Source organism: Carettochelys insculpta, chromosome 2, assembly GCF_033958435.1.
Source record: "Carettochelys insculpta isolate YL-2023 chromosome 2, ASM3395843v1, whole genome shotgun sequence".
Taxonomy (NCBI): Eukaryota; Metazoa; Chordata; order Testudines; family Carettochelyidae; genus Carettochelys; species Carettochelys insculpta.
This window is the reverse complement of record NC_134138.1, coordinates 88334718-88362717: the sequence shown is the minus strand read 5'-3', so window position 1 is coordinate 88362717 and position 28000 is coordinate 88334718. Positions and strand designations below refer to the sequence as shown.

At 41.4% G+C, this 28000-nt stretch overlaps 1 protein-coding gene across 4 annotated transcripts in view; it reads left to right on the top strand.

The window, feature by feature from the left end:
* TTC39C (tetratricopeptide repeat domain 39C) overlaps positions 1–28000 on the top strand; it is a 68782-nt gene that overhangs the window by 21394 nt on the left and 19388 nt on the right. For 3 of the 4 annotated variants that reach the window (XR_012644185.1, XM_074985821.1, XM_074985822.1), the window contains 8 exons: positions 1477–1605; positions 2145–2259; positions 7295–7649; positions 9073–9241; positions 21502–21595; positions 25152–25259; positions 25716–25825; positions 26467–26590. Coding sequence is in view for 3 of the 4 variants with exons in the window: in XM_074985821.1 (XP_074841922.1) it covers positions 1477–1605; positions 2145–2259; positions 7295–7649; positions 9073–9241; positions 21502–21595; positions 25152–25259; positions 25716–25825; positions 26467–26590 (1204 nt within the window). In the remaining variant the exon portion in view is untranslated. The remainder of the gene's footprint in view (positions 1–1476; positions 1606–2144; positions 2260–7294; positions 7650–9072; positions 9242–21501; positions 21596–25151; positions 25260–25715; positions 25826–26466; positions 26591–28000) is intronic. The other variant, XM_074985823.1, reaches the window with a different exon arrangement.

Sequence of the window (28000 nt, the reverse complement as noted above, 5' to 3'; positions counted from 1 at the left end):
TGGAATGAAAACGTAAAAGTGTACTTAACATGTAACAAAGTATTTTTAATCTTGTTTTCAAGTTGATCTTACTGTGACTTGCCTGCTTAATCATAGGCTGTAACCACATATAGAATATTAACATTTTATTTTTTAAAAAAAGGGACATAATTTTTTAATTTTCCAGAAGTGCTTTTTTTGGACATTAATTTTAAACACCTCAGTCGATAGACTGCATGGCTTGTAAAGGCATGTCAGCTAGGAACCTTTTTCTCTCTTGCCTTAGGCCATGATGAAAATATCTTAGACGTGCTCATCTGAGCAGATTTATGGGACCAAAGGAGCAACGCAAACCAGCATCATTGTACCTTGAAAAGTTTATGCTTAGTTATAGGTCTGAAGATAGCTACAGCATGTTGCATGCCCATGTCATTCAGAATTTGCGTTACACGAAGCATCAGAAAAAGAAGTTAGTTGTCCTGAGACCCTGTTTAGTTTAACTTCTATTAAACCTGACTTTTTAAAAAAAAGTATAGGAATTCTGCTTATTATTGCTCATAATAGAGTAGTTTTTATTTGTTTTTGACTTTAAGGCATGTTATTTATGTGGCTAAATTATATAAAATAGTATGTGCACAAGCACAAGTTGCATCTTGCATAACAGTAGTTGAAAGTGAATTTATGTAATTTAATTAGCTTTTCAGCTAATGTAATCTGACAGTATTTTCAGTTCAACTGTGAATTAAACATTCAATTTTGTTAAGAGAAACAGCTAATATGTTCTGATTTTAGTATCTTGACATTTTAGTGAAATACATTTAGATGCTTTTCATGAAGGGGTGTGTGTGTGTGTGTGTGTGTGTGTGTGTGTGTGTATATATATATATATATATATCTGGCTGTGTATATACAGAACAGCTACAGCTACACTAGAGATCTTTTGAAAGAAGCTCTTCTGGAAGACCTCTACCGAAAGAACTTCTTTCAAAAGAGTGCATCCACACACAAAAAAGCAGATCGAAAGAGTGATCTGCTCTTTTGAAAGAGAGCATCCACACATCTCCCACTCTTTCGAAAGAACGGGCCAGGGATTGAAAAATGAGGTGCCATGAGGACTACTTCTTCAAAAGAAGGGCCCTGTGGATAGTCTACACATTTTCTTTCAAAAGAAGCTTTTGAAAGGGGGTGCTGTTGCTGAAACAGTAGCGGGAGAGCGCGTTTGAAAGAAGCACCGCATTCTTTTGACTTACTTTCGACAGAATGCTGTATGTAGATACTCCGTGGGATCTTTCGAAAGAACCCTCTTCTTTCGCAAAATCTTTCAGAAGAACTTGCTGTGTAGATGCAGCCAACATGAATTTTGAGTAGCAATTTTAAATCGTCAAATGTTTTTTAGAAGACTTTTGTTTTTCTTTTCCTATAGTTACTGCACCAGTAGCTGATTTAATTTTTCTTGTTATTTTGTTGTTCAAATCTTTTTCCTTTGACTTTTGGAAGAATGCCATGATGACATTTGAAGAAGAGAAAATGCAGTTGGCTTGTGATGATTTAAAGGCCACAGAAAAACTCTGTGAGAGTGAAGAAGCTGGAGTTATAGAAACAATCAAGAATAAAATTAAAAGGAATGTAAGTGAAGTGTCTGTAAAATATTAACTGTTGTGCACTGTGTGCAATTATTTGTGAAAACTTCTTTCTAGATTTCCCGTTCTCCTTCGCATTCAAGATGGGTTTTCATGAGTTGATGTCAGAACTGCTGTTTTGGAATCCTTCTGTTTGGTTGCTCTCTGAAATTTCAGTTTGCATGACAGTATCTTCCCAGATGGATTTAGAGAGGCTAGTTACTATAGTCATGAACGTTTTAGAAATTTGTTAAAGAAAACAACTATAGGAAATGGCTGTGTTAAGATAGGAAAATCTTGCTATATGTTGATTTATAGATTAAGTGCTAAAATAAATATTTTTCACATCATTTTGTATTCTAGCTGCAGTTTATTACAGTTCCCCCACAGAATGTGTAACCAGTTACTGGAAAATCAAAATTGCCTGTGCACCAGCAGTTGAAATTGATAGATTTATGCATTGTTATTAAATACTGCAAAAGTTATGGGAGGATAGTTAGAAATTAAAATAATTTTGTTTTACATCCTTTTGTATGTTTCAAACAGGTCGATGGCCGAAAATCTGCTCTGTCCATGATGGATCGACTACAGAGACAAATAATTGTAGCAGACTGTCAAGTTTATCTGGCTGTGCTTTCTTTTGTAAAACAGGAATTGTCAGGTGTGTTGTGACTATAATAATATTACAGCTTTTTTTTTCCCCAAGGCACGGGTAGTGACTATTAAGTTCCCATCTCTACTGTCAGAGGGGTAGCCGTGTTAGTCTGGATCTGTAACAGCAATGAAGGGTCCTGTGGCACCTTACAGACCAACACAAAAGTTTTGAGCATGAGCTTTCGTGAGCACAGACTCACTTCATCAGATGAAGTGAGTCTGTGCTCACGAAAGCTCATGCTCACAACTTTTCTGTTAGTCTGTAAGGTGCCACAGGACCCTTCATTGCTGTTACATCTCTACTATGTGAGAACAAACCCCCATAATGGATAAAGATGCGTGTTTTGTGTGAAAGAGAGAAACTGCATTTAAAAGTGGTTATATTTTTCAAAACTGAACGTGTTTGCAAAGCTAATGGTGAAGCTGTTGTGTCCTAAACCCCTGTATGAAAATATCTTCTCAGATGGATTTAGAGAGGCTAGTTACCACAGATTTGTATGTGGGCACGCACCAGCAATTATGTGCAATTATTCATCTGCATATGGTAGTACAAGATTTTGCAGGTAAAAGGGTATATTTGCAAGTTCTTTGACAGTTTTTGATAGGTTTGAAAATTGGGTCTCAGGAGTCCAAAATAGACATTTTAAATTTGTATTTAAGATTAAAGTTGTTTATGCTATCTTATTATATAAATAGGCATCAATATATAGTAGAGCCTTTCAATAATGTATATTTGATTTGCATAAATTAGGGCTCTCTGCCTTTTTATGTTGATACCCAACATTGTACTGGTCCCCCTTATATATGCCTGAGAGTACTTTGCATATCCTCATAGAGGCACCTCAGGAATCATTGCAAAGATATATAGGTACCCTTTACATCTAAATTGTATAGGCTGAAATGGTATAAAAAATTCTGTCCCACAAGTCCAGGAATGGCACTAGCCTCATACACTCCCCCCACACCCGTACAGTTGCTGGTAATACTGTTCAGGAAGTCTGTCTAGATTAGAGGGTTTTGTCAGCAAAACAGACTTTTTGTCAACAAAACCCATGGAGTGTCCAGATTCCCAAGGGTGTTCTGTTGACAATAAGTTGACAGAATGCAGCTCTTTTGTCGACATCTGTATCCTTCTTGCCACAAGAAAGATCTGTCGACAAAAAGTCATTCTGGATGTTTTTGAGGGCCTTCTGTATACAGAAAGGGCTTCTGGTACACCAGGCAACCATGTCTGGTGTGCTTCTGGTCGGCTGTTTTGCTGATAGAGCGGCTGAACAGTCCAGCTGCTCTCTGTCAACAGAGTGGATTGTTCTTTTGATCCAGCTTGTGGTCTGGCTGCGATCTGTTGGCACACGTTTTGTCAGAACATATCTTCTGACAGAAATTTCTGTTGACAAATCAGTCTAATCTAGACATAGCCAAAGTGGGGGGCATAGTAAGAAATTGATGACTGAAGTGGTCCTGAATTAACTAGTGCTAATGTTGGAAAAGCGGACCGAAACACATGAAACAACTAGGCTGGGTCTACACTTGCCCCCATCTTTGAAGGGGACATGTTAATCAGGGCGATGGGAGATTACTGATGAAATGCTGCAGTGAATATGCAGCACTTCTTTCGGCACATTCTCCCCTGCAGCAACTGTGAAGCTTCAAACTTTGAAGTGCCGGCATGCGTGTCGCCACGGGCACTTTGAAGTGCTTATTAAAATTTGGAGCATGGCAGTTGCAGTTACTTGTTTGCCACAGAAGTGAATCCTGATTTTAGGAAATAAAAACTTCTCCTTGTTTCAGTTGTAAAACTGTTTTGAGGTTTCATTGTATTGCATGTTCTCTTGCATAATACACATTTCTCTCTCCAGTTAATGTATGCAGGAGGTGGTCCAGGTTGCATGCATTATAGCATCTGACTGCTCTCTCAATTTCTGGGTCTCCTTTCCTCCTCTGGTCTGCTACTGAGAGTGCTAAAGAGGCAACAGTAGCAACTCAGGATGGAAAAGGCCTCACAGCCAATCTGGCTCTGTCCACTCTGAAAGAATGCAGTTGAAATGTTTAGCTACCCTCCCCTGAGGCGTAGGACCGCTCTGTGATCCTCCAGTTTCTTGTCAGTGTGAGAGTGAACTGGCTAATCAGTTGAGTCTGTCATCTGTTAATTATTATGTTAGAAATCCACCTTTTAGACAGATTAACGTGTTTTACATACATATTTAGTTTTTATGGCATTATGTCTAGACTTCTGCATAAGGAGAGCCAAGTAGAAATAAACTGGTCATGTGTAAGTTGATCAGTTTTCACTTGATGGGTAGAAAGTCATTGACTTCTTGCTGAACAGTTTGATAGGCAGCTGTGTGAAAACACACACTCTTATGAACAATTTGCTTTTTAGTAGCTCATTGGGCTAACATGTTATAAACCATCCCCCCCCACACATACTGTAGCTGTTTTCATCTTACTAAATTTATACAACAAAACTATTTGATTGGACCTATGTGAACTGAACCTTGATGGAGGGATTTAAAACTTCTTCAGATTAATCAATGCAGTCATAGTACAGGTAATCCATTAGCAGTTCATGTCAGGAAATCTCAGATCAAATGTTCTCTGGATTAAATAATCCACATTATGAATAAATAAAGGTGAACATTCATGGTTTTAACACATTTCAGTATACCAGAAGATGTGCTGTTTTGTCAGAAATTTTTTTAAAATATGGTACTTTGGTATGCATGAAGGATGAAGTTCTGCAATGCATGCATCAAGGATGCAGTGATGTTATCAAAGGCACCAACTAAAACCGTCTGTGGGGATAAGTGTAATGTGGTTTGCTTCTTTCCCCTTGTTCTGTGCCTACTGCATTGCTATACCGAATTGTAGAAACACTTGTACTGTGTTGAACCGTGTAACTACTGAATATTTTATGCAGCAAAAAAGTGGCCTAGTTACAGAGAATTGAAGTAACATTAGCTTTGCAATAAAGCTGAATCATGATTGTGGTTGGAATATTTCATTATGATTTCTCGTGCTGAGATGGTTAAACAAAATTTGCAATGCACAACATCAGTTCAAATTCAGGGGGCCTGTTGCAGTCTTGAGGTGCTCTGAGCAAAGCAATTGTGGATGATATGTCTGATCTTAATTAAATAATTTTTTGTATTTGTTTCAAAAGAGCACTTCAGTACACTTTCAGTATAACACAAATAATTTATTTCAAGAACAGATCTTTATCTGATAAAAGCTGTGGCCTGGCCCTTTCATATGTGTTTTCCTTGCTAGAGCTCAGGATGCCACTAATACTTAAAACAGTGTAGAGAAAGCAGTATTTGGCCTGGTGTTTGATGCTAATAGTATCAACAGTGACAGAACAGACTCGGAACTCTAGTTTGTTTTGGAATTGAAAAAATTCACCTTCTATGTGCTGTTCTCCTTGCAACTCCTCATAGATCTTGTTTACAGAATGTTGAATTATTGTTACTACATCTGCAAAGCCCACTGATTAAAAATTCCATAACTGTCCAATCAGGCTAGCTGTGGACATTTCTGAGCATTATAGTTATCTCCCTTTCTTTCTCCCAGTACCTAATATGAATTATTCCTATTTGTACGCATGGCTTCTTGTGGAGAGTCCAGATATAATTTTTAGCTCTATGATTGTGCTGTTATGTCTCCCTGAGTAGTCTAAAGTAAGCTTTCGGCTTTATTTTAAGAGAGATTAGGTTAGTTATGAATTTTCTTTCACAACTCCTTCTCCTCTACTTCCCTTCATAAGTTCAGGGAGTTTGGAGTTTTTGTGTTTTGGTTTGTTTTGTTTCTTTTGGCAAGAACAGTACAATAATATATAAATATGCAGAGAGAGTAGATTGGTCTCCATACCACCTTTCTGGTTTCAAGCCCCCTTTTGTCTTTATACTTTTCAAAATTGGCATCATCCTTGGCAATGAATTTTATGTCTAATAATCTGTTAATCCCTCTGCCTGCAACAGTACCCACGTGGGTTTTTGTCTACATTTCCTTCTATGTTTACTATTGTACCTCCATTATCTTGCCATCTCAATGCCCAACTCTTCAGACATGCAGTTGGCCATTGCCTACTTTTTCACACTTAAGGAGAGTGGTAGTATAAACTCTCATGCTTCCTGACCAATTCAGGTTCAAAACTTTTACCGTTGTCCATGGATATGCTTCAGCCTCCATGTTACTTGTCGAGGACTTGTCTCCTCTTTGTCTTCTCATACTAACTCCCCAATTTTAATATTTAACACTTCACTGCATCTTCTGCTGTCTGAAACACACTTTTTGTGTGTCTCCTCAGCAGCTGTAGCTCTCATTTCAAAATTGTGAAAAGTACTTCATATTCCTTTCCTTTCATAATTTTTAATCTTTTCCTCTGAACCACTGTTTAACTATGTAAAACATTTTAGTACAGTTTATATGAAAAAATATTTTACAAGTTGTTTTAAAAACATTGTAATCTACTGCAGATAAGGTTTTGGTAAATCTTCTCCATTCTTTGTTCTTCCAAGCCTCTTTCAACTAAAATATACAGATTTTTCTCTCCTGGGTTTTGGCTGCTTTACTTTTGCAAGACACTGGATACATCCTACTCCTTATCTTGTGTTTTGAAGTAACAGAATCCAGCATTATTTAATTTATTTTACTGTTAATCTGCATCATACTTATTGTCTTCCTGCTACAGGGAGAAACTGTGTGCTATAAATTGTTTTTAAGATCTTTGGCTGAAAAACACTATATATGGTTATAATATTATTAAAGATGTTTCTTAGTTTATCTAATTAAAAGTCAAATATAAAAGGAATACTATCACGTTTTTGGTCCAAAACCTGGTTTGATTTGTAAAATATATAATCTCCACATAACAATATCTGTTGCTACAAAACTGTTAGAGAACTGTTTTTTACTCATGAAGTGAAATCAGCTCATATAAAGTGAAATTACAACATATTTGTCATTCTGTGAATGGCCATGTGACTTTTTTAGTTTTTATATCTGCGATCAACCCTTGAAATACGTTTTCTTTTTGTTTTCAGCTTACATAAAAGGTGGGTGGATCCTTCGAAAAGCCTGGAAAATTTACAATAAGTGTTACATGGACATTAATACGCTTCAAGAAGTATATCAAAAGAAGATAACTCAGGAATCCCTGACTTCTGATGCTGTAAATGATAATCATATTGCTGCAGAAGGTGTAACGGAGGATTCACTAAACAGACTGAAAGGTGCTGTTAGCTTTGGATATGGACTTTTTCATCTTTGCATATCCATGGTGCCCCCAAATCTGCTCAAAATCATCAATCTGCTGGGTTTTCCTGGAGACCGCCTACAGGGGCTTTCATCACTGATGTATGCAAGTGAAAGTAAGGACATGAAGGCCCCTTTAGCTACGTGAGTAGCTATATTGAAATTCTTTGGTAGATAACTTAATAGTGACAGTTAGTGAACAGCAGAAACAAAAAATAAAAGCTTGTTGCTTTGAAGGACTTGTCAGCAGGTAAAAAGCTTTCAAATTGTTGCGTAACGTGTCATTTGTATTACATTAATCATCTATATTAATTATAACGAGATCTTTTTATCAACTTTTTTTAAAAAATGGGCACTCAGATTGTGATGGTGAGTGTATCCTCCAAAGCCTCTTATAATATCATCCAATAGTTTCTGTGAATAGGAAGAAATGATTGTGCTTAGAGTAATTTTTAAAACTATCCTAAAAGACTCAGTGAGCTGAAATATTTAAACAGCTTTCTATGTAACAGCTTGTGCATGGGAAAATGTCCATGTCATAGAGACCATAAATTAATACCTACTCATTATATTTTAATGTAACTTTTTTCTATTTGTGTCTAATTCCTATTTGGAAAAGTTGGGGAACATTGGAGCTTTTTATACAAAAAAGGGTACTCAATCAATCAGCCTTTGGGAGAGCATCCCCCTTATAACAAGGTTTCCCAGTTCGTGCTGCATTCTGGTATTTTTTTTTTTTGGTGGCTTATTTTTTACCCAGGCTTAAATTACATCTCTTCATGGAAGTCTTAATTCATAACTTCACTATTCAGTTTGCATAGTGGTGCCCAGTACACTGGTCATCTGTGACTGTTTGGCTTTTTGAGTGTAACTACTTGTCTTGAACAATAACTATATTTTCAGAATAATGTGGCTAGTTCACTATAGCAGTAACTAGTAGTGTGGCGGTTTGGATGCCATAGGCATAGGCCTTATGATGCCCCCCAGCTGTAAATGTGGAACATGGTACTAAATCCTTTTTGCTTGGAGAGAAGGATCAGAGTTCTGATCTGATCTGATCAGATTTAACATACCTTGAAGGTTCATTCATGTAGTCAGTTTGGTGTAATGTATATTATGTGAAAATTGAGAATACCATCCCTTCTTGGTGTTTCTCGTTCCTGTTTGCCCAGAAAATAAACATTCCCTGCTCTCACTCCACAATGAGTCTGGTCTATGACAGTTATTGGTCAACATGTTGAAATAGCAGACTCAGTATTTCCTCTTTCCCCTCACACCTGTAATTGTTGTTTGTCTTACAATGTTGTTTACAAACTTAACTATTTTAAGAAGTTATCCTGTTCATAGCTCTAGAGATTTTAAAACCTAATTCATCTAATGCTTTGGAAATTGTGAACCTAATTCTACTTTTGTATGCCTTGGTATAATTTTGAAGTAATCAATTTAAGGCAGTAAGGATACTGTCTTAAAGCCAAAGCAAGCAAGAGAAGAATCATGCTCTTCATCTTACAATAGATTGCTCTGAACAGGCTGTAATCATCATTGTTCTTCTTGTGTTTTCTTTCAGATTAGCTTTGCTGTGGTACCACACAGTAGTTCGTCCCTTTTTTGCTTTGGATGGCAGTGATAACACAGCAGGACTGGAAGAGGCTAAAGAAATTCTTCTGAAAAAAGAAGCTGCTTATCCAAATTCTTCTCTGTTCATGTTCTTTAAGGGAAGAATACAGCGATTAGAGGTATTATGATTTCATTCTGCAGATTAATTTTCTTCAACAATATCAACCCTAGAGTGCAATAAATCAGACATGAAGGAAAACAAATGAGGGGGAAAACCCCTCTTTTCAACTTAAAGTCACAGCCTGAATCAGCCCTATTGTAGTTTAGCTCTGGCAAATTGGGTTAACTATCAAGAACCATGTCTTGTTCTTTTTTTCTTGCTTGGTGTATTTGCAGCACTTTAATAATTTTCTTGCATTAGTTCTTGAAGTATTCATAGGTACTTAAGCTTTACATGTGTCATACTAAAATCTGAATTTAACCTGTTGAAAACAAAGTTTTCTGCTCTTATTTTCCTTTCTGATTTGTTTTGCCTGACTCTGCTCTAGCAAAAATAGAAAATAGAAAAAAAAAATTTTTAAGAACAGAATTGTCAGACACATTGATGAACATAATTTTTTGAGGAAAAGTCAACATGGCGTTTGTAAAAGGAAGTCGTGTCTCACCAATCTATTAGAATATTTTGAAAGGGTCAACAAGCATGTGAACAAGGGGGATCCTGTGGATGTAGTGTACTTAGATTTTCCGAAAGCTTTTGACAGGGTCCCTCACCAAAGGCTCTTAAGCAAAGTTAACTGTCCTGGGATAAGAGGGAAGGTCCCCTCTTGGACTGGTAACTGGTTAGAAGATCAGAAACAAAGGGTAAGAGAGAGGTAAATAGCGGTGTTCCCCAGGGGTCTGTACTGTGACCAGTCCTATTCAACGTATTTGTAAATGATCTGGAAAAAGGTATAAATGAGGAGGTGGCAAAATTTGCAGATTACACAAAACTACTCAAAATAATTAAGTTCCGAAGCAGACTGTAAAGAGCTACAAAAGGATCTTAATAAATTGGATGGTTGGGCAACAAAATGGCAAATGAAATTCAATGTTGATAAATGCAAAGTAATGCACATTGGAAAATATAATCTCAACTACACATATAAAATGATGGGGTCTGACTAGCTCTTACCACTCAAGAAAGAGATCTTAGGCTGTGGCCACACTAGAGAGTGATTTCAAAATGGCTTATCTCTATTCGTTATTTCGAAATAAGTGGCATGGAAATGATTACGCATGAAATGCGGATTGACTTTGCGGTCTGCAGCATCGAAATGACTCCCAGTCATTTCGAAATGGAGCAGCTACACTGCCACAGCTTCATTTCGAAATAAGAGGGCAGGAGATGGTGAGGGCAGCGTCTAATGGCCGACAAGCTCTTCCTGGAGCATGGGCAAGCCAACCCGTTAAAGGGCTCCTCCCAAACACATCCCCGTGCACATGCTGAGGACCCTGGCTGCTTGCAGCACACGACCTCCAGCACAGCAACGAAGGGTCCTGTGGCACCTTATAGACTAACAGAAAAGTTTTGAGCGTGAGCTTTCGTGAGCACAGACTCAGTGAGTCTGTGCTCACGAAAGCTCACGCTCAAAACTTTTCTGTTAGTCTATAAGGTGCCACAGGACCCTCGTTGCTGTTACAGATCCAGGCTAACACGGCTATCCCTCCGATACCTGACCTCCAGCACAGCACTGGGCAGAGCCTTTGTTAGCCACCACACCACTGCCTGCCATAGACCCGCAGCACTTCACTGATGGGGACACCTTGGACATCATGGCCAGCCTGATGGCCATCCAGACAGCATGCCATGTGAGGCTGCGTGCTGCCCGACACATGGCCAAATTCCTGCAGGCTCCACCCAGGGTGCAACCAGAGCACCCGCTGTTCCAGCCCCACTGTTGCCTCTGGTGTTCCTAGCTTCTGTTTGCCAGAGGCTGGAAATGGGCGACAGAGAATTGATCACTTGATGATTGCCTTTTCTGTTCATTCCCTCTGGGGCACCTGACATTGGCCACTGTCGGAAGACAGGATACTGGGCTTGATGGACCTATGGGCTGACCCAGTATGGGTGTTTTTATGCTCTGTCTAAGTACAGGTAGCTCCTTTCAGTAACTTTCTGAAGTTTCAAAACAAAAAAGCAGTAAAATAGCACCTTAAAGACTAACAAAATAATTTATTAGGTGAACTTTTGTGGCACAGACCCACTTCTTCAGACCATAGCCATACCAGAACAGACTTGCTGTTAGACCTTACATCAGGGTGTTCTTAATTCCCAGGGAGAGGCAGTAGCCGAATATGGTTATTCCATGAAAACATGATTCACTAATGCTGTTTGTGTTGAAAAGGTGTTTGTCAGCTACTGCAGCAGTCCCACGTTTTGGCTCTGAATCCTGTCTTTTTGATGCCCCCATAGTAGTTTAAGCCAGGCAAGTGAACTTTAAACACCTTGTCACCTGTTGCTACTTCACCTGTCTGTTTCAGTATATTCCCAGCATACACCCTGCACATATTCAAGACTGCCAGACTGCAGACAGCAGCAGACCACATGCTGGGGAGAAGAGCTGCACACCATGCCTGCTCCCACCTTTCCCAAGGATAATGTCCTCTCTACCCTGGCCAGCCTGCTGGCCATGCTGATTGCCCTGATCTTTCAGTGGTGCAGCCAGGTTGCCTGCATGGGACCCAACCTGCAGGCCCTTTTCACAGTCCTGCTGCCTCTCCCCGAATCCCCTCCCGATCCGGCGCCGGTGGGCCTTTGCCACCAGCACCTAGTGGTGGGCCAGCTGGTACTGGAGGGCTGGGATGGTGAAGGAACTTCAGGATGACCTGCCAGACATTTGAGGAACCTCTGCCACTGGCTCACCCCAGTCCTCCAGCACCGGGACACCTGGATGTGGGCAGGACTCCCAGTGCAGAAGAGGGTGGGCATCGCATTGTGGAGGCTGGCCACCCCCAACCGCCTACGGTCTGTCGGCCTGTAATTCGACTTCAGCAAGGCCACCATTGGAGCTGGGCTGATCGAGGTAAGTCCAGCCCCCACCACTGACCCACCCTGGTGAGGGGCTTCTGGGCGGGAGGAAGGGGGGGCCCCCGGCAGGGAGGGGACAGGAGGGCCTCCCGGTTAGGCATTCATGGATATGTTTTCCTTCCCTCCCTCCCGCAGGTCATCACACCAGCAATGTGGTGCTCTTGCGACGCTTTGTCACCCTGGGGGACCTGGATGCTGTCCTCGCCAGGTTCACGGACCTGGGCTTCCCCAATTGTTTGAGTCCTGGATGGGACCACAGCAAGCACCTATGTTAACAGGAATCTTGTGGAGGGCTGGCAGGAGCCTTTTATCCAGGGCTGGGCCTCAGAGCTGGGGCCGGAGTATGGACAGCTGCCTGCTTCCCCGTGCTGCGAGGCCGAAAGGGATGGGGTCGGAGTCCGGGAGGCCTTGTTCCAGGTTTTCATGCAGGGCCTGCCCTGACCCTCTCAGCCACACTCCACACCACGGGTCCCCTGGCTCCCCCACCCCTCATGCTCCCCCACCAAACGCACCTACTCCTGCTCCCTCCCTCACCACTCTCCCACCAAACACCAGGGACACAGGGTTAGCGTGGGAGCAATAAACTTTGGGGAATAAATGTCATTGTACAACAAAACAGAACAACGTGTTAAACCATTTACATTGCATGGGGGACCGGTCCATGGGAGAAGGCAGAGGGCTAGGTGAGGGGGGACTGAACTGGGAGGGGGGCTGGGATGGGACAAGGGTCAGTCATTCAGGGGCATGGGGGGGCCGGGAGCTGCAGTGGTTGCAGCCACCCCTACCGCCCCAGTTCCGGGGCCACAACAGGGCCGGGACCATGGGGAGGTAGGGCTGGGGTACAGGTGCCGTGGGCTTGGCCTCCGCAGGGTGTGCGGGGTGGAGGGCCACTGAGGCTGGACCAGGTGTTCCTGCCTCGGTCAGCAGCCACTGAGCCAGTTCGAGGTGTGTGGCCAGTGACAGGTCCACCACGTGGTGGGTGGTTGTGGGCTAGGCTAGCGAGGGGGCCGCCAAGGCATGGGACATGGTGTCCAGGCCGCTCGCCAGCCACACCCACACGTCTCGCTTCATCACCAGCCAGTCTTGGAGCACCCCAGTCATCTCCCTCATGACTTCCCAGTTGGTGGCTGCCTCCTTGTCCCTTCAGCATTGTCTCTGGGAGGCCTGGCCGCAGCTACAGGGGGATGCAAACTGGGGGGATGGGGTGGCTTCCTGGCCCAATGTGGCTGCGGCCCGCTCTGGTGGGCTATGGTGGCTTCCCAATGATGGACCTGTGGAGACACAAGGGGATGGTGTGAGATGGCCCATGAGTGCTGGGTCCCAACCCTGGGGGGGAGGCCCTGCTCTGCTGGCCCCCACCCCACTCACCCAACGGCCTGCGAGCTCCATGGGATCCCAGGTGCCCAGAGGATCCCACCTGGCAAAGGTTGGCCCATGTTCCCTCCCCTGTCCCCAGGCATGTGGGCTGCGGAGCTGTTCTGGCGGGGGCGGGGCGGTGCAGCCCTGTCCCTGTCACTGTCTCTGTTGCTGGTGGCATCCCACTCGCCCTGTATGTACCAGCTGTGACCACCCGGGGCTCAGGTGGATGAGGCTCTGCTGGGTGTCCCGGAGGGGAGGGCAAGGACAAGGGTCCTGTCGTTGGAGCCCTCGTTATTGTCCTTGGTCTCGGTGGGCCACTCCCAATGTGGTGGGCTGGTGGTGCCGGAGGGGCCTGCCTCATCCTCGCTTTCTGCAGCAGGTGGGACTGGCAGCGTCCACGTGTCCACAAGGTGCTTTGGGGAGGCCGCCTCCCTTGGCCTAGGAGGCCTTGCAGCTCCTGATAGTGGGGGCAGTGCACGGGCCATGGCCCCAACCAGCTGGCAGTATCATGGGCTTTCACATATGCCTGCCTCCGTTCTTTCACATTTATCCTGGTGATGCTGCCAGTGTGGTTGGGGTGGCCGTGAGCAGCGAGGCCACTGGTCAGCCAGTTGAAGGCCTCTGTGTTGCTCTGTCGGGCGTCAGTTTGACGAAGGACCTCCTCCTCCCCGCACAGAGTGAGGGGGTCCTTCAGCTCTGTATCGGACCACGTGGGTGCCCTCCAGGCATGGGCCTTGCCCAGGTACTGTGAGCCCTCAGACTCCTCGTTGGTGGGGGCAGGGGGGTTGTGATGTACTGCCATGGTGGGCAGGGGGTGCAGAGGCTGGCTGGTGCTTCAAGCAGGGGCAGTCCCAGGGAGAGCTCATGCTGCCCCTACTTGTGGCACAGTCTCAGCTTCCTGCCTCTCATTGCCGGGGAGCTGCTTCCTTTAAGGCGGCCGGCAGGGACCATAGAGCCCTGCCTGGGCTGACCAGACTGACTGTCCTCCGGTGGGGGTGCTGCCTCCTTGGCTGACCCCTTACTTCGAAGTTAGACTTTGAAGTAAGCCACTACTCTATTCCCGGGAATGGAGTAGCGATTTCGAAGTTGGTCTCCCTTACTTCAAAGTTAACTTCAAAGTAAGGAAAACTGTGTGTAGATGCTCTGTTGGCTACTCCAAAGTAGTCCCTTACTTCGAAGTTAACTTCGAAATTATTTTATTGTGTAGATATACCCTTAGTGTTTAACTCTTGATGAAACTTTTAACAGCTGGACTGAATTTCATTGTGCTTAGAGAAGTGCAACCGTATGAACCTTCCAAGGAGTCTTCTGATTTTGAAGCTTACGTTGAGAGATATCTAGACATAAGCTTTGCTTTTTGTCATAAAGGAAACAATATTGCAGTTAGAATTTAATTTATTTTATCAGCTCTGGAAATTCAAAATATCTGGCTGATTACAAAGTACTTTACATGTTCTACTGGTCCAAATAGCTTGTACATATTGAAAGCCAGTAGTTCTAAAAGTGATTCATAGAAAAATAGAATCAAAATTTCATGCTCTACTTGTCAGGAGCACATGCTTCTTGCACTAAAACATTTGTATTTCCAACTAATATGAAAGAAGGCAATTCAACTCCTAGGACACAACAGAATTAAGAAGAAATAGTACCTGAAAGTTGAGAAGGTGTTAGCGTAGCTTTGGTTGAAAAATATACAGATTGCAGGCAAAATTTAAATAGTAATCATTAGAGCTTCTTAAAGCAATCATACTTTAAATAAGGGGCTAGATCTGTACCAGATGAAAACTTGCCCCAAAGTAACATACTACTATCAAGGTTTACTTTTGATGTAGAAAAAATGTATTATTTTTTTAACCAAGGTACAAAGAAAATTGATAACCCATGTTCTGGACTATGTACTATTTAGCAGTGCAGTGCAGTGCAAACCCAATTTTTAATAGGTTTAGAGTGATACTTCAAAAAATTGAGAAAATAAAGGAGGATTCTGTAATTTAAAAATCAGAGGAATCCTTACAGATTTTGAAATCTACACGTGGAGTCCTCAAACATGGCAGGCAGTTTCTCCTGCTTTTAGAGAATGGTGGTAGATTCACAGCTGCTTGTTCAACACTGATAAAACTGGTTGACACAGAAAAGAGACTGGGTCCTGTTGAAGAGAGAATACTAGTGTTGGGACAAGCCAGCTGACATCGGGAAGGCTCAGTACAATGCTGTGGGAGTAAATATAAGAAATTTGGTAAATTGTGCCTGAAGTATAAATAAAATCTTTGTGCAGGCACCTGAGATTTTACAAGGAGTAAGTTAAATATTTATGCATATGTACTGCCAATTAAAACTGAGAGAACCATATATATGTCTCTACAGTTCTCTCTTTTAATTGGCAGTACATATGCATAAGGGTGCTTTTGATTATTGTGTAATCTTTTGTGCTAATATACATGTGCCATGGGGCGGGCTGACTGCTGTTGTGCGAGTCATTACATGAGATGGTCACACTCTGTGGTCAGCACATCTAGACTTTAATGTACCATGAGGTTAATTTTAGTCACATAAGCTATGTTTACACAGCAGCCTTATTTCAAAATAAGCTATTCCAGAATAAGTATTTCAAAATAGCTATTTCTAACTAGGGCTTCTACACACAAAAGTGTATTTTGAAATAGTGCTTAGTCTACTCACACAGCACCTATTTCAAAATAACTAATAACTAATATTTATTTTGAAATAGGTACTGTTATATAAAGATTCAGAAGTGTATCTATTTTGAGACAACCTTAAGATTGCAAGCAAAAATCAATATGCCAGCATCATAAAGAAGGGTATTCAAGCATCATTACAGTTTCTGGAGGTACTGGGAATTTTAGATGTGCCTGGAAGCATTACATCTGCTGGGCTTGTTGCGCAGAGGAAGTTTATCAAGATGTCAAGACCGTTACAGCCCTACAAATGTCTGAGGATGTATCAGACAGCATCAGACTTTGAAATAAATAGAGCTACATTTATTTCTATATTGAGTGCTCCACATTTTAATGTAAGTTTAGAAAAAAACACAGAATCAGCTTGAATCACTGCACAGCATGTGATTGTTTTGCATATGTAATCTTTTATTTGAAAATAACATTACCTACCCTATGTAAAAGAGGGCTGACTCTTTGTTTTAGTTTAACGCTGCTGTCCAGAAATGTTTGGAATAAAATTTTACAAATTTCTCAAATTTGACTTTTGGGATGAGGCTGAAGCTTCTTGTATTTCTTTTAAAGCTTTTTCAGAATATTGTAAGATGTTGGAAAATATAGATTTATTTTGCAAGTTTCTGCCGAAACAGAACTGAAACATTATGGTTCTATAATGTTACTGTCTGTGTCACCAGTTGTTTTAAAATACATTATTGGAGTGTGTAAGTAGTTAAAAAGTATATTGCATAAGTAAATCCACTATACATAGACCCAAAGGGTCCTTGTTGACATCTTGATAACCTTGAGAGCAAATAGAGCAAGCAATCACTCATGCAGTCTCCCAGGACAATAATTAGTGTCAAAAATATTTCCTCACTTTCCCCAAAAGCATACATGCTGTCATCTCACAAATATTCTATACAAAAAATATATAACTTATTCTGTGTATGTTTACATTGTTACATTATAACTGTGGTTTACTCTCACAGAGAGTTACTGTGCTTCACTGCAACAAATGTCTTTTACAGTGAATCAGTTCCTTAGCAACTACAATAGTATTCCCTGATGAGAGAAAGAAGCAGATTGAACAAAACCACCCCAGCCCATGCCAGGTCCATCAAAAGCAGTTAATCATCTTTTCATTAGGTGCCATTAGATACAGAAAATTAGGATTTCCTGGAAGATTCTTACATTGAACCTTAAACCTCTTTAATCCAGTAACTCTGGGAAATAGGGCATGCCAGATTACAGAATAATCATCATAGAGCATGGTGAGGGTACAGGTCTGGGTTTGAGGGCATGGGGTCTGGGTAATTAACTTGGTGCCCCTTTCCTATGGCCATGTAGCTCTGTGCCCCTGGCTGTTCCCAGGCACTGCCCCCACTGCTATGAGGGTGCTGGGGAAAAGCTCATCACTACACTGCTGTTCTCCCAGCTGTAGGGATAGGAGAGGGGTGGCTGGCAAAGCAGCAGTATACAGAGCTGCTTCCTCCTCCTGCTGCCAGGGTCTGAACGATGGGTGTTGCCAGATTAGGAACATCCAGATTATGGAGATTCAAATGTAATATGCTTGTTTGGTGACTACTTTTACTTATTCATCAGTCCCTTTCATTCTTCTGCTTACAGTCGTCAATGACTTGTGGAAATGCATGTCAGGTTGTTCAGAAAATCTCATCACATACATTCGAATAAAAATAAATGATAGGGGTGCCTGGGTCAGATGTTCCTCAGTAGAATGGTGAGATAGTAAAAATCTTTCATAATGTGAATCAGGTCTTGTCCATGTACAAATACTGGTGGTTGGAAAAACACTTTGGCTACATCTGCACTGAAACAAATCTTCACAACGACCATGCAAATAACCGTTTCATAGATTACTAATGAGGCGCTGAAATCTATATTCAGCGCTTCATTAGCATGCCGCTGACTGTGGATCTTCGAAATCGCTGTGTTTTGCCGCCGTGCAGCTTGTCCAGATGGGTCCTTTTCGACATTTCGCCAACTTTGAAATCCACTTATTCCTAGCAGTTGATAGGCTTTTAGACATTCAGTTGATTGAAAATAATTGTTTTTTTTTTAAACTTTGCAATTACAGCATTGGGAACCCCTAAGAAGTCCTTAAAGAGCTGCATGTGGCTCTGGAGCCTCGGTTTGCAGACCTTTGTGCTAAATAGAATTTATGGGGCCCTACAGCAGAGTTGGTATTCCTGCCCCCATTTAGGAGTAAGGGAAGTCAACAGGAGTGCACAGTCCCATTGACCTCAATTAGTTGAGACCATGCTGAAGCCCAGATTAAGATACATTGACTTTAGCTGTGTAATTAACATAGTTGGAATTGTGTACGTTAATTTGACTTTGCACTGTAGTGCAGACCTGCCCTTAATTAGAGGAGGATGAGGATGCAGATGTGGGTGGAGATTGTAAAGCAGACTTCTTGGCATCCTTTGGCTCCCACATGCCCCCCACCTCAATCTCTGCTCCAGTACCTGCTGCCAGCCCTATCACTCAGTCCACCAGAAGGTGGGGAGCGGTGTGAGCACAGGCCAAAGGACTCCGAGGCTATGTCTACACTAGCCCCAAACTTCGAAATGGCCACGCAAATGGCCATTTCAAAGTTTACTAATGAAGCGCTGAAATGCATATTCAGCGCTTCCTTAGCATGCGGGCGGCCGCGGCACTTTGAAATTGACGCGCTTCGCTGCTGTGCGGCTCGTCCTGACAGGGTACCTTTTCGAAAGGACCCCGCCTACTTCGCAGTCCCCTTATTCCCATGAGCTGATGGGAATAAGGGGACTTTGAAGTAGGCGGGGTCCTTTCGAAAAGGAGCCCCGTCGGGACGAGCTGCGCGGCGGCAATCTGCGGCAATTTCGAAGTGCCACGGCCGCCCGCATGCTAGTGAAGCGCTGAATATGCATTTCAGCGCTTCATTAGTAAACTTCGAAATGGCCATTTGCGTGGCCATTTCGAAGTTTGGGGCTAGTGTAGACATGGCCTGGAAGAGCGGGGGGCAGCTGACCAATCAGCCAGAGAGAAGCAGCACTTTGGAGGGGAAACAGCCACTTCTCTCCAGCCACTGGCTGTGTGGCTGTCTCCAGGCTCTCCAGAGTCCTCTGACCTGGGTTCACACTGCTTGCCACCACCTGTGCCTCTTGCCTGTTTCCTGGAGGCTGCAAGTGAGCTTTTAGTTTGTATGTGTGGATGTTCGTATGTAACTCGGAGTGCCTGTTAGGTTAATTATAATTACACTTTCTTGATATGTATAAAATAAAAACAAGGTAGGAAGAATTAAAAAAAATATCGGGATAGAAAAGAAAGGAAGTGAGACAGCGAAAATGGGGAGAAGGATGTCAATGGAGGATCCATTAGCCAGTGAGATCAGGCTCTAAAATTAAATCTGACCCTAAAGGAAGTGTAATGGTTGTCCATGTGGATTACCCAAAAATAGTTTGTGGATAAGCCAGAAATTATATGTGACTTTTGTGTGAGCTGAAGGATGTAAACCATTAACTTCTTCAAAATTAAAACTTTCATTTATAAAACATTTCTTGTAGCTCTTAAACTTACAAAGTTGTTTTTTTGAGGAGTGTCCCTGTAGGTGCTCAACTTTAGATGTTTTTGACTGTACACCAAAAGTCAGAGATTTGTTGTAGCAGCGTCCTGGTTGGCCATGCATATGCAGCAGCCATCTAATGCTGCTCTGAGCTGTTACTGCCATTTCAAGTGACCATAGAGGACTTAACTTTAAAAGAAAAAAATTGTTTGCAGGGAACAAGGACCTCTGCTTACATATGTTGATGGACTTCCATGTGATATGAAATACACTTGGAATATATGCCTCTGCAAACTAAAAGAAACGGCAGATTCTATAGCCAGTGATTCTGCACTGCCCCACACACTCGGCCTAAATGACATTATGACCAATGCTGGGAGGAGCGCTAGGTGAGACTCCAACAAACTGATGAGCAGTCATCTGTGTCTCAGCCGTCCACTTCTAGGCAAATGTTTTCCACATGTTGGCTGAGGATAAGATAGGTCCACATTCTGCAATTCTGGGGTCACTTTTCGTTTCACGTCCATTTGGACCCACCTTACACCTTCTTATACAGTCTGTAGAACTATCGCCTCTGACAGGTGGATTCTGGAAATTATACAAAAGGGCTATTCCGTTCCCTTTTTCTCTATTCCACCTACCCCACGCCTTCTGTGACCTTCTTTAGTGACCTCTCTCATATCACTTGTTACAGCCGGAAATAACTGTAGGAAATGATTAGGTGCTGCAAAACGTACAGATTCAGTACAGGGACAGGAGACTTTATTCACGTTACTTCCTCACTCAGAAGAAAACAGGTAGAGGGTGGTGCATTCTGGGCTTGATCACAAACTAAGCAAGTTTCAGAGTACAGCACGTCAAGATCATAATCCTAGCAACCATGATTTCAGGACTGGAGAAAGGAGATCAGCTCTCTACCTATAGGACACTTATTTTCATGTCTCTAGCCACCTGATGCACTGTAGGTTCCTGTAATTCACTCCTGGGAACCTGCACCTTTAGCTTATCCACAATTCCAAGAGTATTTTCCAAAGTTCTTGCCATTACAGCAGCACATCTTTGCAAGCAAGGTGTTACAAGTCAACCTACAAAAACTCACCCTGTCCCCAATCCAACAACTGAGCTGTACAGAGGCCCGGTACCATGGTAGCAGCATGGCTACACTAACAACAGTTCCTTACCTAAACAAACATAGTTACAGCATCGAGGCAAAGTCCATAAACATCTGTCAAAGTGCCTAGGACTTCTGATGCATGTTAACAGTTATGCTGGTCATGAAACATGCCATGCTTCATATGCAGTGTCTACAAATGGTCTCCTTCCACGGATCCCATTGTTGACTCAGGACAAAATTGGCTATGAAAAAAAACATCAGCTTGCTTGTCATTAATAGTTGATTTAGCTCAGGCAAGTGGTATGACTCAGTGGATAGAAAGTATCCTCAACTTATCTAACTTATCAGACTATTATTTTACCAAGCTATTAATATCTCACTAGTTCAGATCTTTCATTAATTTCACATCCCTTTTTGCCGGCTCCCTTATTCTGCTCATTTTAAGCTTGCGAATTTCTGGAATTTGTCTTAGACTCAAGACTTTCACTCCACAGAATATTGTGCTCCTCAGGCGGCTAGTGAGTATTGTGTGAAATATGGGGCCTTCCATTTGCTAGGTTTTTTTTTAAATTGCTACTCTTAGTAAAGAGATTTGTATAATTTTGAATTGATTATAGTGATATTTCAATTTGCATTTATTTACAAATTCTGTTATGAGCATCTTTTTTTCTTAGTGTCAAATCAACAGTGCCTTGACCTCCTTTCATACTGCTTTGGAACTTGCAACAGATCAGAGAGAGATTCAACATGTCTGCCTATATGAAATTGGTAAATACTGCAGTTTAAATGCCATATTCTGCTCTACATTTTTGATTAAATGACACCATTTAGTGGCTCTTTCTAGTTAAGGCATTTGATGCCTCAAAAGTTATTAAAGTTTGAATGTCTTAATTGCATGGATTGTTGTTAATGCTCCTTCCTAAGGTTTCTTAGTTGCCAGCTGATTTGTAACATTTGATGAATACATGGTCTTTCAACATACAACATACATTCAACTTGTAGTACTCCATGATTTTCTACGTATAGAAACCACCATAGAACCAAGAGCACAGTGCACAAAGTAGAGTTGGCTACATTTTACTATGCCTTTTTTAATGAAGGCATAAGTCTGAAAGCCTGCTTTTGTCCACTGTCACGAAATCAATGATTCTATGCCAAGGATAAACAATCTTGTTGGAGTTTGAGCTCCCAAGTCTTGAACATACATGTCCATTGCCTTTTACTAACAGTTCTACAAAAAGTGGAAACAAACAACACAAATCTGTAGTGAAAGAATGAGAAAGGCCAAGGCACAAAATGAGATTAAACTAGTTTGAGATGTAAAGGGTAACAAGAAAACATTCTACAAATACATTAGAAGCAGGAGGAAGACCAAGGACAGAGTAGGTCCATTACTCAGTAAGAGGTGCAGGAGCAATAACCAAAAATGTGGAAATGCAGAAATGCTATATGCTAAATAGGGGAAGAACAAGTTAAAAATTACTTAGCTTAGATGTATTCCAGTCAGAAGTGCCTGATAAAATACAGCCTAGAATACTTAAGGAATTAGCAGAGGAGATAGCTGAGCCATTAGTGATTATCTTCAGAATGTCATGAAACATGCCAGAAGATGGGAAAAGGGCAAATATAGTACCCATCTATAAAAAAAGGAACCCAGAGAATTACAGACTAGTTAGCTTAACTTCCATACTTGAGAAGATAATGGAACAAATAATTAAGCAGTTTGTAGACACCTAGAAGATAATATAGTGATTGGTAAAAGTCGACATGGATTTGTCAAGAACCAATTATATGAAACCAACCCCCCACCAAAGCTCTCTTTGACAGAGTAAGAAGCCATGTAGATGAGGGGAAGTTGAAGATGTGATTCACCTTGAGTTTAGTAAAGCTTTTGGTATAGTTTCATATGATCTCATAAATAAAGTAGAGAAATACAATGTACATGGAGCTACTATAAGGTGAGTGCATAATTGGTTGAAAAAACATGTTCAGAATAGTCATCAATGCTCACAGTCAAGCTGAGAGACTGTATTAAATGAAGTCCTGCACAGATCAATGCTGGATCGTTTTTGTAATATCTTCAGGTAATGACAGAGAAAATACACTTACAAAGTTTGTGGATGATACAAGGCTGAGGGAGTTCGCGAGTACTTTGGAGGATTAAAATTCACAATGATGTAGACAAACCAGTGAAATTAGCTGAAGAAAATAGAGAAAATTAAAATGAAGGATAGTTTAAATAAGGACAAATCGAAGTACTCCATGAACAAAGGAACAATCAGTTGCACACATATGAAGTGGAAAATGAATGCTTAGAGGGATTATTGAAGAGAAGAATCTGGGAGTCATAGCTGATCACAAACTAAACAGGAGTCAACAGTTTAGTACCATTTAAAAAACAAACAAACATTCTGGGCTATATTGGCAAACAAAAAGGGTTTGTTACAAGGAGGCTGGACAGGACCTTATGTCATGTAGTGGATCCCCCCACCTAAAGCAGGATCACCCCTAAGTAAATCATCCCAACCAGGACTTTGTCAAGCCGGGACTTAAAACCCCCTAGGGTGGAGAGTTCACTGCACTTCTGGTGAAGTAGTTTTTCCTGATATCCAACCCACACCTCTCCCTCTGCAACTTCAGACCATTGCTTATTGTTCTGCTATCCATCACTATTGAGAACAGCCTCTCTTTATCATATAGACAGGACCCAGTTCTGCTAGGGTTTATCAGGTGGAGTAGCCTGTCATGGAGTGGCATCAGGATTCCTCTCTCCCCACCCCACACACTTTCTGGAGCAGCCAAGCAGCCTGTTGCACTCCACCCTGCTGCCCTATCCTAGTCTCCTGCTCTCCACTTCTCCGTGGCGGGGGAAGTGGAGCACCATGAGGCCAGGGCACTCTGCTTCCCGCTGCTATGGTGAAACTGAGTGCAAACAGGCTGGAAAAGGACAATGAGGCAGTGTAAAGCAGAGGAAAGCAAGCTGTTGGTTGTCTATGGATCCCTCCAATGCAGTGAGTATGAGAGAGGAGGCTGACCCCTGCTGCTGCCTTATTCCTGCTCCTCATAATCTTGTGTTTCTGGGGAAGGGACAGGGCAGGGGGGGCTTCGGGATTGGGTGGAGGCGGGCCTGGGGCACGGCAGGGCCTGTGACAGGAAGGTTTCCCTAGACTTCATGCCTGGAGCACTGCAGGAGAGGTTGCCCTAAGCCCTGTCTGTGAGAGTAGGACAAAAAGCACTGGGTTTAAATTGCAGCAAGGGTATTTTAGGTTGGACATTAGAAAATTTCCTGTCAGGCTAGATAAGCACTGGAATAAATTACCTAGGAAGGTTTGTTTAATCTAAAAAATCTTCAGTGATGCCAAGCAGGTTCGACAAACCTGTCAGGGATGGTCCAGATAATACTTAGTACTGCCATGAATGCAGGGAACTGGACTACGTGACTCTCGACATCCCAGTGATACAATTCTTTCGTTGTATGGGGAACACAGAGGCTAAGTCTACATTAGCATTCCTCTTTCGAAAGAGGGATGCAGATGAAGGAAATCGAAAATGCAGGTGAGACACAGATTTACATATCTGGCACTTTGTTTGCATATTCTTCTTTTGAAAGAAGAAAAGCAGTGTAGATGTAGCCCTTTTGAAAGTAAAATCCTCACCTTTGAAAGAACCCTTCTTCCTTTAACAAGAGAAAAATAGGAAGAAGGGTTCTTTCGAAGATTGGGATTACTTTCAAAAGAGCCGCATCTACACAACTTTTCTTCTTTTGAAAGAATATGCAAATGAGGTGCCAGATATGTGAATCTGTCTCATTTGCATTTTTGATTTCCTTCATTTTCATGCTTCTTTCGAAAGAGGAATGCAAGGGTAGACATAGCCAGAAGGTTTTATAACTTTGGTACCTCTTTAAGTAACTAGAAGAGCTCCTTATTACTAAATCTCCTGCTGCTTAAAAAATAAAGTGAGCACAGCAGATTTTTGTTACTAGTTTGAGAACTGAATAAGATAAAAATGCATCATTTTGCTTGAAACTTTGAAACTTGTTTTATTGATACAGTCAAGAGTTAAGCCCTAAATGTTTTTCTTTTATAGTACAGTTATTATAGGTATTTAGGCACCTTATTAGACGGTTTTAGGTACACTTTCCATCAGTTGTTTCATGAAAGATTTCTAAAGAATGTTGTGGCATTCGTCAGGGTTTCTTAATATCCTTGGACATATCACAGTCTAAAATATTCAAAAACATTTGTTCTTTGTTTAGTGTAATAGCGTGACATGGTGTAGGCAAAGGAGGTAACTGTCAAGTTAATTGTTTTCTTATTTTTAGGCTGGTGCAGCATGATAGAAATGAATTTCAAAGATGCATTTGAATCCTTTGAAAGGCTTAAAAATGAGTCAAGATGGTCCCAGTGCTATTATGCCTACCTGACAGCAGGTTAGTATTTTTAGTAATAGAATTAATGGGGGTGTGTGTGTGTGTGTGTAAACAACTCTTTGGTTATGAACACTTCCTATAGTGGAAATTAATTGCACACTTGGAACTTTGTCTAATTCCTCCTTGTAAATTGTCCATATTAAAAAGCTGTGGCTTGGATTTTGTTCATGTACTTATAAGCCCACCATCACCATAAGCTCTCAGTGCATCACAAACATTTATGCATTAACAATCACAACAGCTCTCAGAGACCAGTGGGATATTATTCCCATTGCACACGTGAGGAACTGATGCACCAAGAAATTGACTTGTCAGAGATCATACATGAAGTCTGTGGTAGAGCTGGGAATTGAGATCCCTTTACCTGCATAATGCCCTGTCTCTATTGTTTTCCTTTTCTTTCATATCTTGAAATCTTTAGCAGAGTTTTTTTTGTGTGTGTGTGCTTTATTATAGTGTGTCAAGGAGCTACTGGTCATGTGGATGATGCACAGAATGTGTTCAAAGAAGTTCAGAAGCTATTCAAAAGAAAAAACAATCAGATTGAGCAGTTCTCTGTCAAAAAGGTTTGGTTGACATGGATTAAGTTGCTTCAGTGTAGTAACCACAATAGGAAGTTATTCAAGGATTTGGTTCTGCATCAAGTATTTTTTTTTTCCTGGTAGCCATCTTCTCTAGTGTTGACTTGGTGGAAAAAGTGAACAGCTTACTGCTCTACTAACAGCAAAATGGGTGGTGTGATGCACCGCTTAGGTTGGTTTACACAATTATTCAGAGAGAATAATACAGTGATACCAAAACTGTAGCACTAGTCTTTCTTCTGGGTTTGTTTTACCCTGATATCCTGACTGTGCATGCCGTTAGTTCATTCTGAAATCTGGGCATGATATGGAAAGCCCTACAAATTTAAGATCCCACAAGTGCTTAAAGTAAATATAGTATACCATTCTATCAAAAATCATAGTATTTTGTTTTTTCAATAATTGTTATCTGTGTATCCGATAATTTTGATCAAGATTGAGAAACTGTAAATGTTTTATTTGAACAGCTTACTTTTAGTCCTAAGGAGCAGCAAGCTAAATTTTCACCGCCTGAACATTTAAACACCGTTACTTGGTTTTGTGTAATCATCAGAATTACTGGTTTTGACCCTTGTTTGTCTCTTCTTCTGAGCAGAACATAGTAAAGCTGTGTTTGCTGTTTTCAGGCAGATAGATTCAGGAAGCAAATACCAACCAAAGAGCTCTGTGTGCTGGCATCCATTGAAGTGCTGTATTTATGGAAAGCCCTTCCAAACTGCTCCTTTTCTAATTTACAACGTATGAGCCAAGGTAGGATGTATGTTTCCATGGCTCTCTTTTTCAGTGAAATATCTTTTTCTTTTCCTTATTTTCTTTCTCATGAATACTAGCTGGTAATAGCATAAAATCTGAAACGTGTGTAGACATCTATGAGTAAGCTAAATTATTTGGATAGTTTTATAGAAAAGGACATATATTAGGTCTCAAATTAACACTTATTTTGAAACAGGTGAAACACACTTGAAAGAGAGCTGTTTTTAAAAAATGACATTCATGACAGTGTTTTAATTTAAAATCCAGTGTGTTACAGATAATTGTATTAGTCTGACTTTGTTTATTGACTCTTTCAACTTAACCACAAAAGAAACCAAAAAAATGCCAATATATTTATGTTTAAATTGTAACATAAGTGTACGTAACTACCATTAATATTTAAGGATTAGAGAGGTATAGTTAGATATGGAATTGTAATGAATATAAGTAACTCTAAATAGCTCTGTGGTGAGAGGTGTGTACGTACAAATGGTCACTCTTTTACAACTCACAAACATTTCCCCTCATCCTAAAAAGGATCTGTAAAGGTAACATTGATGTGCAGAATTACAGATCTGTGTTAAATTAATGTGTCATGCTCCTCTGACTATGTCTGCCTATTGTTCAATCTCTCATAGGATTCCTATGCAATCTCAAATAACTCCCCCCCACCTTTTTTAATTAAAATGTCCACCTGCCATTGAAATATCTCCTCCCTCTACATGGTGAATTTCTGTGCATAACACACTTGCACTGTACGCTTTGAAAAATTATATCTGCAGGCTCACCCTGCCTTTCCCTAGCATGGCTCTGTCCAAGGTATGCTGTGTTAACAGGCAGCTAGGTCTTTCCCCCTCCAGAGCTGGAGCAAGAGTGAGTTCAACCTTGCCGACCATCATTTTTATACATCCCTGCTGGGCTCTGATTGGCTTCCCCAGCCATGCCTTCTCCCAATTGGATCCCAGCCACAGCCCTCTCCTAGGGCTGTTTTAACTCTTCATGTTGTAGTATGAGGCAACTGCCCATCACAGGGACAATTCAAATGTTCAGTCTAGCCCGAGAAGATGCTAGAAAGACCTTTAAATAAAGACTTATTTTGTGTCTAAAAATAATAGTTTCTAGAGAAGTTTCTGTGGGAGCTTTTCTTAATAGCTCTATCTGAGCTCTGCACATTTGGACTTGAAGAAACTAAGGTATCTGGTTCTAGTAGACAAAGAAATATGAAATGCATTTCCTATGCAAGTTTTATAAACTCAAACATTTTGTAAAACAGCTTTTCTGAAAGTTAGATATCGTGTACAGACTAAAGTATGGTGTATGATACTAAGATTCTTTTAACATGACCTTGTATTCTATTCATACCTTATGAGTAACTAAATTCATTCTATACATCCTTTAGATCATGCT